Consider the following 12,042-nt stretch of genomic DNA (forward strand, 5'->3'; position numbering starts at 1 on the left):
CTCATAGCTTCCTCAAAAAATGCATGAACCATGCATGTGAGGCCTTGTTGGAACTGGGGGATGTTGGTGAACACAATTTTGTGTTTTTTTTCTGCAGTTGCACATACAAAATACAATATGAAATGTAAAGCAACATTGCAAAATGACCCTAGTTGTACACCTTGATTTATCTACTATTCATAAACATATAATTTGGGGGGGATAATCAGTATCTGTGACAACTATTGCAGTTATTAGACTACCATGCCAAATTTTAAAAAAATCACATTTTAAAAACATGATGCCTGCCTTGCAATATTTGCCCTATACTGGTCAAAATAGATGAAAATCCTGGCCATGTTGGGTGGTTTCCAAACCAGGACAAGTTAATGAATATATTTTGGATAATTTTTTCCCATTGGTTCAATGTGTGTACAATTTGTATCTATACAAAACTGTTTTCCCCACTTTTTCCAGTTTATACCCAGCTTAATATGGTTTCAAAGGAAAGCCCTACTTGTGCTGAAAAAAACAATATATGATTTGTGTGGGTGCACTAATTGATAAGAGAAATTACAGTTGAAGAAAGACATAGCAAAAACACAAAAATGGCTCTGGTCTTTTAGCGACACCTTAGTATCAAAATCCCGGTCCTGAAGGGGTTAAGGGTGTGCACGCTAATGCAACCAGGTTATGGTGAGGTTTTTTTCCCCCTCAAAGATTTCAGTTTGTTTGCAATTGAATTGTTCACATCATATTAAAGGTGGGAAAAGTTCTGACATGATTTATCTTTGTCTCATTCTTTAACGTCACAAGAACCTGGCATTTTAACAGGGTTGTGTAGACTTTTTATATCCACTGTAGTGGAGGCGGCTGTCAAGGGTGTATTCACTAAACACTGAGTGGATGTGAGACATAAAATTAACTCTAATATAATGCATAAGCATTATGGAGGGCTAATGTGTTTTTTTCCCTGTATTTAGAGCCAAGTTGGAGAAAATAGCTTAACTCCCTGTTTCTCTGTTTAGGAGAAGAGTGCTGAAATAACCTCTCCATCATGGAAGTGGACAACTGAACACATACTATATAAAGCCTTCCGAACACACCTCCTTCCCCCAAAACCATTTGCAGAAGATGGAAGTATCTTGCAACTCGCAAACTTGCCAGACCTGTATAAAGTGTTTGAAAGATGCTAGCTCATCTGGCTAGTTTCCCCACTGTAAATGCCATTTCTAGCCTTGTTTTCTAGATTACTGTCATGGCTGTAAAAAAAAAATAATAAAAAAATGTAAGGTTCTATTGCTTATGTGTATGGATGAATGCACAGTATGAAACAAAATGTATGTTGGCAATAGTTACATCAGAATAAATGTTTTATGAAGAGCATGCTCTTTAACAAGGTTGCTAATTATGTTAATTTGTATTTTTCTGCTTTATATTTATATCACTGAAAACGGTGCCAAAGAACATTTTTATGGATGTAAAAATGAATATATGAATATATACTTTATATTTACAAACAGAATATGTGATTGTATGCAGCAATAAACCTTGTTTGGCAATATCTGGTTTCACTTGTAGGGTGAGGGCTCCATTTTGGTTGTTTAAAAAATGTATGCAAGCCAAAAAATTATAATGGACCAAACGGCATTGGCCTTGTGAAAAACAAATTGCTCGTTGGCATTTTCCGCTTTCTCATTTCGTGTTCCCACACATATTATATATAGTTTTTTCAAGACAAATGGGTTTCTTCAGATACTGTTATTTTTATCATATCATCTAATTCTCTATATATATATATATAAAAAAAAGAGAAACTTTTACTCATCTATAAAAGGTAATGAAAAAACCTGCTAAATAGATTCTACTATTTGTCCAGAGTTTAGAAATACCCAGTGGTTTTATGTTTTTTTGCTTTTTTCTGCACGTTATGCAGTACCAGTAGCGTTTTGCTGTTTCAAAACCATTTTTTCCCCAAAGCTGGTCATTCTGCCCCATGTGCTATTTCAGGTATTTTTGAAGCCGGTCAATGAAATTTACCCCATCAAACCATATAATTTTAAAAACTAGACACCAAGGTATTTCAAATGCTGGTATGTTAACCATTTCCATGCGCTAGTTCTACCATTAGCCTTTGTCAAACTTCATGGTAGTAAAAAAATTTATTTTTTTGACACGCGTTGTACTCCAGGTATAAATTTACAGCTCCTGGTATAAACACTGCCAAACAACACCCCGATATGTGTTCAGCAACATCTCCTGAGCGCAGTGATACCCCACATGGGGTTTGTTAGGTTGTTCAGGGACTAAAAGGCCCTTTTTGAGAGGTGTGCATTTTTCAAATTGGAATTTTGACACGTCAAAAAGTCTGCCCACATATCCTATTTAAGGTATGTTTGAAGCCAGCCAATACAATTTACCCCATCAAACCAAATATTTTTTGAAAACTAGGTATTTGAAATGCTGGCATTTTAACCCTTTCCATGCACTACTTTTAACACCAGCCTATGGTAGTAATTTTTTTTGTATTTTTTTTTTGTATTTTTTTCACACACGTACTTCAGGTATAAATTTACCGCTCCTGGTATATGTCCAATATGTGTTCAATATCTCCTGAGCTCAGTGATACCCCACATGCATGGGTTTGTTGGGTTATTTGGGAGGTAAAAGGCCACCTTTGTGAGGTGTGTATTTTTTTGCCATTTAGACATCTGATCCTACTGCCCCCATGTCCCATATTTGGGACATCTTTGAACCCGGCCAATTAAATTTACCCCATCAACTCATAAATTTTTTTGAAACTAGACACCCTATGGGCATTTATAATGCCAATATTTCAACACTTTCCATGCGGGAATTTTTGTGGACTTGCTCATTAAAAACTTTTTTTTTTTGGTGACAGTGGAGATTTTTACATGTTACCATAGAGAAACGGAGAAACGGCTGTCACCGTGCATCGCACAGACCCCCACCGACTGCCGGAGAGGATCCGGGTACCCTGCAACGCTGCAGGGGATTTGGATTTTAGTGCGCGATGTGCGCAACCTCCTCTACTTTTCTTCACTTCTACCTGCCCCACCAGGGGTTAATATATCAACAGAAGAAAAATGGGGCAAGTAAGCACCACTGGGTAAGCTAAGCCTGGAGTATTATCCTTATTTTTATGCTTATTTGCCCCGTGTTTCTATTGATATATTAACCCCTGGTGGGGATCTATTAATTATGTGCATTTGTGTTTATTTTTTGATTGCTGTAATATTTGATTTGTTTGTATTATCCATATATTTATATATATATATATTTATATTGTATTTAGGGCTGAAACAACGAATCGATAAAATCGATAATAATCGATAACTGAAATTGTTGTCGACGATTTCCGTTATCGATTAATCGAGTGATCGATTCGTTGTTGGCTCCTTTTACTTACCTCCGCGAGCGTTCCCTGCTTCCGCTACACGCTCTGCACTGCGTGACGGATGTGACGCGTTCCGGAGGTAAGTATTCTTCATGTCTGTGCGAATCGCTCTGTGCGAGTGGCTCCGTTCGCACAGAGCGATTCGCTCTGTGCGAGTGGCTCCGTTCGCACAGAGCGGTTCGCTCTGTGCGAGTGGCTCCGTTCGCACAGAGCGGTTCGCTCTGTGCGAGTGGCTCCATTCGCACAGAGCGATTCGCGGGGGTGGGGGTGGGGTTTCAGGGGATGCAGGCCAGGGTAGGAGACTGAGTGCAGGGCAGAGTGGGGGTGGGGGTGCAGGGCAGGGTGTGAGTGTGGGGGCAGGGCAGGAGACTGGGTGCAGGGCAGAGTGGGAGACTGGATGCAGGGCAGGGTGTGAGTGTGGGTGCAGGGCAGAGTGGGGGCAGGGTGTGAGTGTGGGGGCAGGGCTGGGTGCAGGGCAGAGTTGGAGACTGGGTGCAGGGGCACAGTGCAAAGCGCTGGGTGCAAAGTGCCAGGGCTGGGTGCAAAGTGCCAGGGCTGGGTGCAAAGTGCCAGGGCTGGGTGCAAAGTGCCAGGGCTGGGTGCAAAGTGCCAGGGCTGGGTGCAAAGTGCTGAGTGCAAAGTGCCAGGGCTGGGGCAAAGTGCTGAGTGCTGGGTGCAAAGTGCCAGGGCTGGGTGCAAAGTGCTGAGTGCAAAGTGCTGGGTGCAAAGTGCCAGGGCTGGGTGCAAAGTGCTGAGTGCAAAGTGCCAGGGCTGGGGCAAAGTGCTGAGTGCAAAGTGCCAGGGCTGGGTGCAAAGTGCCAGGGCTGGGGCAAAGTGCTGAGTGCTGGGTGCAAAGTGCCAGGGCTGGGTGCAAAGTGCCGGGTGCAAAGTGCCAGGGGTGGGGCAAAGTGCTGGGTGCAAAGTGCCAGGGCTGGGTGCAAAGTGCTGGGTGCAAAGTGCAAAGTGCTGGGTGCAAAGTACCAGGGCTGGGGCAAAGTTTCTTGAACAGTAATAGTCCACCTCTTTTCAGAATGTTTGGGGTTATTTTGTTTCATAAATATTGTGTTTGGGTTTTTGTACTTTGAAAATATAGTTTTTTTATTACATCATAACAAAATAAGAATGTTAATGTAAATTTTAAGTTGTTTTTTAACATCCAGTTCATTAAATTATTTTAAATAAACTAAAAATTTGCATATTGGTTTTTTTATCCGATTAATCGAAAAAATAATCGGCCAACTAATCGATTATTAAAATAATCGTTAGTTGCAGCCCTAATTGTATTGTGTATAATCTAATCTTTGTCTCTATTTTTATACCTATTTTAGCGCTGTTTTTCTTATATCAGGGGGGCACAGTGGCATATCGGGGGTGTAAGGCATATCAGGGGGCATGGTGGCATATTGAGGGTAAAAGGCATATCAGTGACATATCGGGTATAAGGCATATCAGAGGGGCACAGTGGCATATAGGGGGCCAGAAGGCATATCAGGGCACAGTAGCATATAGGGGGGTATGTGGCATATAGGAGGTATACGGCATATTGGGGGGCACGGTGGCATCTCTGGTATATAGGAGGTATAAGGCATATATGGGGACAGAGTGGCATATAGGAGGATATAAGGCATTTCTGGGGAACAGTTGCAAACTGGGAGTGAGATATGCATAACTTTTTTGGTATTAAAACTTAGTTTGATAAATAGTGTGTTTGGGTTCCTTTAAAATATAGCTTTAATTATTATGTGTTAATGACACATCTTAATGTAAATTATACGTTTTTATTTTAAATAAACGAAAAATTTGCATATTGTCTTTTTTTTTATCCGATTAATTGAAAGAAAAAAATCGGCCAACTAATAGATTATGAAAATAATAGTTGCAGTCCTACAGGGTATGTTTGTGTTTTTTTGAAGAAAAGTTCAAAGGGTTAAACAAGAATTTTGCTCATATTTACCAAGGGTACCAATATTAGAGGAGTGTGCTGTATGTGAGCTTATCAAGTGTTCTTGCTCTATTAATCAGGTGTTAGGATTTATGGGTAAGATGTAACTATGGTAATGCTTAATTTCTATATTTTGCTAAATAGGCTGAAAATCGCTAATTTTATGGCAGACAGGAGGCTTCATATTATGCATTAAATCTTTCTTTACTACTCATAGCAGCAAGAGTTAACAAAGTAAAGTAAAAGTTTTTTAATTAGTCAGGTGTGTAATCGGTAACTAGTAACCAATCAGCATGTAGCCTAGGTAATATAACATCTGGAGTCCTCTTTCACTTCCTCTTTCTTTGCTGCTCTTGTGAAGATAAGTACTATATTTTATAAGAAGCTTATGAAGAGTTTATTCTTTCTGTGAATATTAATAATTACATTGTGCGGTTACTTGTGCATGTGTAGTCATATGCGCGCATTAATTGTGTATATATATATATATATATATATATATATATATATATATATATATATATATATATATATATATATATATATATATATATATATATATACATACATACATACATACACACACACATTTTTCCACTGTGGTTTTTTTTCCCACATAGGTTTTTTCTCTCGCTGTTTTACTGCCACCTATTCTCCTCAGGACAATACTAGCTACAGTATTCTGCATTATATCCTTAGTAGAATAGAAATATAGATATATATATATAAATATATATATAGATATATATTTCTGTGTATATATATATGTTTATATATGTATGTATGTGGGTATATCTATGTATGTAAGTGCATACATAAACAGTATGTATGTAGGTGTCTTGTATATATATGTATTTCTCTTGTAAAACACAACTAAATATACATTATCCTTAATTCATACATTTACAGAGATATATTGTTTTCCCTATTATGGCTAATGAACAAGCAAATATAAAACCCTTTCCTTCAGATATTTCTGAGGAAAAAGATTATGAATACGTTACTGAAGAACATACTCACAGCCTTGTAGAAAAGTCTGTTAACAAATCTGTCCAAGCTGCTATCCGTTCCGCTATGTCCACCATGCAGGACACTAGCCATTGCTCAAGCTACTCCTAGAGAATCCCCTCAGAAAATTCCATCTACTCCTTATTAGTTATTCTGGTCCGCTGAGGATTCTACCACAGCTATGGCTAAAAGCATAAAAAAGTCTGGTAAATGTTCTCAGAAGAGACATTTTTGTTATACCGATACCTCTTCCCCTAAACATAAAAAAATTTATGTCCAAAAAAGAGGATCAGGTCAAATCACATAGCTCGCACATTAAAGCTAGCTCTTCTGCAGGTGTCCAAAAGTCACACCTTTTACCCGTGAGGAAGAAATGTATAAATGGGCAATCAAAGTCCCTTGTCGGCTTGAACCAGACTTAAACGAAACCTCATCAAATGAATCTTTTTTGGAAGAATCAGATTCCTCATATATAGATGAAAATTCGGACTATGAGGAGGATTCAGATAAAGATGTTAATAATATGCCTATTGATGATGATGCCACAATTTTGGACAGCACAGGAGAACCCTACTTCGACCCAGGGCACATAAAACACCCGCGATCGGGAGAGTGGGTCCCTCACCCTCAAGTGGCAAAATTTTTATCCCTTTGGATGAGAAAACCTCTAGAAAAATCAGCTAGGAGCAAATTGAGAGCAGAATGTCCTAGACCCACATTGCCTCTTAATGCAGCCTCTACTCCCAAACTAGACCCCATTCTAGTCAAATATTTAATGAAAACTGGGAAAAATCCCCAAAAAGGCATTGATAGGTCATTTAAATCATGCCAAGACAAAATTTCTTGACCTTTTAGGTCCAATTACAAAGATTTTGGACTTATCGGAAGAAGCCATATCTTCTGGCAAACCCATAGACGTAAACATACTTAAAGGTTGGGCCCAAAGGGCAGTATGTCTTTTGGGTAACACTAATGCCGCCTTTTTTGCAGAGCGGAGACACTCTATCCTTATGAAACTTGATCCTCAACTCATACACTTGGCTAGTACTGAATCAAAATCTAATGAAGGTTTACTCTTTGGTAGTTCCTTCATTAAGGAAATAAGTAAATACGTAAGCATATTTTCTTCACTTGTTAAAGCTCAAACTCTGAAAAAAGTGTTTCAACATAGAGTTTTCGGCAGGGCTGGGAGAGGAAAGGGCCGCTTTCCCAGCCGCCAATTCCAAGACAGTAAATACTACAAAGACCCTACCCATTCCGAAAGACCCTCCTACACTCCAACAAACACTTTTCAACCCACACCCTTCTTTCCCTCACGAGGACGCCCTTGGAGGGCCAGAGGTCACAGAGGCTACCCCAGATCCAGACCTCCTACAGGTGAGTGCTCTAATTCCACTTTTTTCCCACATTCCCTTAGGGGGAAGGCTCACACATTTTTTCCACAATTGGACTATGATTACGTCAGATACCTGGAATCTAAACACCATCTCAGGGTATCAGATAGAGTTTGTCTCCCCTCTTATACAACTAACAAAACCTCAACCTATTATATTTTCAAAAATAGATCAAAATCTAATAAGAATAGAAATAAAAGAATTACATTCCAAGGGAGCAATTTGTCCAATCCCACCTCGATACCCTGGGTTTCTGAGCAACCTATTTTTAGTAAAAAAGGACGGAGGTTACAGACCCGTCATAAATTTGAGAACCCTCAACAATTATGTCAGATATCAGCACTTCAAATGGATCCATCTTTTAAGAGACCTTTTAATTCAAGGGGATTGGTTGGTCAAAATAGATCTCAAAGATGCCTATCTCACAGTCCCAATTCATCCTTCTTCTCAACCATATCTACAATTCTGTTGGGAAAAGCAAACTGGCAATTCACCAGCCTACCGTTCGGCCTTTCTTCAGCACCATGGTGCTTTACGAAACTCATGAAACCGGTACTAGCTGCTCTAAGAAGTCGAGGGGTTCGTCTTATAATTTATTTAGACGACATTCTCTTAATGGCCCAATCATTACCACTCATTCATCTACATATGCAATGGACAGTATCGTTACTCACGGACCTCGGATTTTTTATCAATCTCCAAAAATCTGTTTTAACCCCAGGAAAGACTATAGAATTTCTAGGTTTTATAATAGACACCCAATTGGTTCTTCTCAGTCTCCCTTCCAGGAAACTAAAAACAATTCGAAGGGAGGTTCACTCCATACTAAACAAACAATTAGTTTCCTTAAGGACAATTGCTCGTGTTGTAGGTCTACTTTCAGCCTCAATACAGGCCATTTTCCCAGCCCCTCTGCATTACAGAGCCCTTCAACGTCTCAAAACACGACATTTAAGAGACGGTTTAAGCTACTCGGACGAGAACCCTCAATTCAGACACCAAGGAAGAACTTCTTTGGTGGCTACAACACATCCAAGCCTGGAATGGAAAAACCATTTTCAACTCCTTACCAGACCTAATTATAGAATCCGATGCGAGTCTATCAGGATGGGGTGCTCGCTGTGGACCTTTTTCCACAGGGGGCAAATGGTCCATAAAAGAATCCCATCTCCATATCAATTGCTTGGAGCTCCTGGCGGGGTGTTTCACTCTCAAGAGTTTTGCGAAAAACAAATCGCATTGCTGCATTCTTTTACGGATGGACAATGTGTCTGCTGTGCAATATGTCAATCGATTGGGAGGTACGAGATCAAAACTTCTAGCCGACATTGCGAAAAACTTTTGGCATTTTTGTCTGGACAGGGATATTGTTTTGAGAGCGGAATATCTCCCAGGACTCTCCAATTCCATAGCGGATTGGAATTCCCGATTTTTGGTAGATACCAGCGACTGGAATCTGAATCCCTTGATTTTCCAACAAATCCTTTCTATTTGGGGCCCTCTTCATATAGACCTATTCGCCTCGCGTTTAAATCGCCAACTTCCTCAATTTTTCAGTTGGCGTCTCAATCCCGAAGCACTGGGAGTAGATGCTTTTCTTCAAACTTGGCCAACCATGACCCTATATGCGTTCCCTCCATTTGCTCTCATCCCGAGAGTCCTGATTCATACAATAGCCATGAAATCAACTCTAGTTTTAATAATCCCACGATGGCCCACTCAAACTTGGTTCCCTCAACTCCTAGGGATGACCATAGACTTCCCCCGTATTCTACCAGCAATACACAATATCCTTCGGGATCCACAGGGGAACCCTCATCCTCTAATTACATCGGGACAACTTTCTCTGGTTGCTTGGTTAATCTCAGGACAACAGAATCTGATCCGGGATTTTCACAATCAACTAGAGACATCCTTTCAGAGGCCTGGGCTCCAGGTACCAGGACAGTTTACAGATCAGCCTGGAAATTATAGCTTTATTGGTGCATGCAACGGGATTTGGATCCCATTCATGCATCTATCTCCCATATCTTAAATTTTCTCTCTCTCTTTTGATGAAGGAAAGGCATATTGTACAATAAATGTTTATCGTTCTGCTATTTCTTCTAATCATTCACCGATTGATTCTATCCCTGTAGGTAAACACCCCCTAATTTGCAAATTAATGAAAGGAATTCACTCCAAGAGGCCCCCTCTTCCCAAATATCAATCTACCGTATTTGCTCGATTATAAGACGACCCTGATTATAAGACTACCCGATAGAAAAAAAAGTTACTAGTAAATATTAATGCATGTAAACAATTTTTTCATATCTAATAAAAGCTATGATTGAGAAAAATATATATTTTTTTATTTCCTTTTATTTGCCAACCTGCCCCCCCAGTTATGCACATCTGCCCCCAGGGTTGCCACTCTGCCCCCAGAAATGCTTTATACCCCCGATTTGCCACTCTGCCCCATGATGTGCCTTTTAACCCTCTATATGCCAGAGTGGCATATAGGGGGTTAAAAGGCATATCATGGGGCAGAGTGGCATATAGGGGGTCAAAAGGCATTTCTGGAGGTATATATATATATATATATATATATATATATATATTGTGGTAAAGTGTATGGGAGAGTGGTTGATGGGATATATGTCTCACCTGGTTACCTCAGCCAGGCCTGGTAGCAAACCCAGGTGCTCTCAGGTGAGGCTTCCTAAGCTCGTTACTGGGGAGGAGGCCTTAAAAGAAAGGGCTGTTAGGTTTTCAGAGGGAGGGAGACACTGAATGAAGGAGCAGCTACAGCCAGCGCTGCAGCCCACCAGGTATGAAGCTTTACCCCATAAAAAAATGGTTACTTTGCTTTGCGTCAGACCTTAGGCTGCTAGAGAGGTATCCTGCTGTTTAGTTAGAGCCGGACAGGCTTATAGTTTGTTTTATTTACAAGGTGCTCTGTGATTACAACATCTAAATAAACACGCTTTTACATTGGAAACCTGTGTGAAACTGTCATTGCCGCCCCATGCGTGAGCTGACCCCTACAATATATATATATATAACTGCTAACAGCAATCACACTCCTATCAAGCCAAGGCAGCCAGTACATGCTGGAACCTGGGGATGATAGGAGTGTGAGTACAGCCTCCCTATGCCATGCTACCACCACCACCCACCTTACACATCCATGCTATCACACACACACTCATTCACAAACATTTAAATACTCATTCATTCCATTAATCACACATACTTGCTCAAAAACCCTCCCCCCCCCACTTACCTGAACTGCAGATCTCTCACTCGAAGACTTCTGCAGGGGCCCGGCTGTGCGAGCAACTTCTCTGGCCCCGCCCCCAGAGGAAGGAGGGGGGAGGCAGAGTTATGTTACACTCTTCTAGCTTCCTGTTCTCCTGCTGCTAGAAGAAGAGACGCTGCTCGCGACCAAAGCACCGGTAAGCAGCCTGGCAACCTAATAGAGGTCTGATTAGAAGACGACCTCGATTATAAGACGAGGGGTATTTTTCAGAGCATTTGCTCTGAAAAAAACGTCGTCTTATAATCGAGCAAATACGGTACTTGGGATGTTGGTGTTCTTCTAAACCTTATCTCATGGGGAGATAATGACTCATTAACCTTAAAATTACTTTCATTTTAACTTACAGTTTTACTATGTCTTATTTCTTTTAAGAGAGTTTCTGACGTGAAAGCACTAGACATATCCCGTAGACACTATTCTTTAGAAATATGATACTTAAATTAATGAACGTATTTTACAGATCTTAGCTTTAAACGTGCATAATATGAAGCCTCCTGTCTGCCATAAAATTGGAGATTTTCCTAACCTTGGTGACGGAAAATATGGATTTTATTAAAGACAGGAGGCGAATATTATCCCACCCAATTAACCCAACTCTTATTCATTTCCTATAGTTTAATGGACGACAACAGAAGTTTTTCCAGGTTTAAGATCCAACCTACCTGAGTTTCGATGTTCTTCTGATTACAGTTTTTTCCTACTTCAACCATATCACATCAAAGAAAGAGGAAGTGAAAGAGGACTCCAGATGTTATATTACCTAGGCTACATGCTGATTGGTTACTAGTTGCCTGTTACACACCTGACTAATTAAAAAACTTTTACTTTACTTTAACTCTTGCTGCTATGAGTAGTAAAGAAAGATTTAATGCATAATATTCGCCTCCTGTCTTTAATAAAATCCATATTTTCCGTCACCAAGGTTAGTAAAATCTCCAATTACTGAAAAGAGTTATAAGAGAAATACTTGCAGAGTGCTAAGTTCACCGAGAAATACTGT

General features: G+C 40.1%; 1 protein-coding gene across 2 annotated transcripts in view; it reads left to right on the forward strand.

Annotated features, from left to right (window-relative positions):
• The window catches only part of LOC149283564 (DNA mismatch repair protein Mlh1-like), a 66,674-nt gene extending 65,499 nt beyond the window's left edge, over positions 1-1,175 (forward strand). Inside the window, exon 19 of one of the 2 annotated variants that reach the window (XM_089497373.1) lies at positions 1,014-1,175. In XM_089497373.1, coding sequence (XP_089353499.1) covers positions 1,014-1,175 — 162 coding nt within the window. Of the gene's footprint in view, positions 1-1,007 lie in introns of both variants that reach the window. The other variant, XM_089497372.1, reaches the window with a different exon arrangement.
• The last annotated feature ends 10,867 nt before the right edge of the window (positions 1,176-12,042 follow it).

Source organism: Sceloporus occidentalis, unplaced genomic scaffold, assembly GCF_023333645.1.
Source record: "Sceloporus occidentalis isolate IW3139 unplaced genomic scaffold, rSceOcc1.0.p SCAF_102, whole genome shotgun sequence".
Lineage (NCBI taxonomy): Eukaryota > Metazoa > Chordata > Lepidosauria > Squamata > Phrynosomatidae > Sceloporus > Sceloporus occidentalis.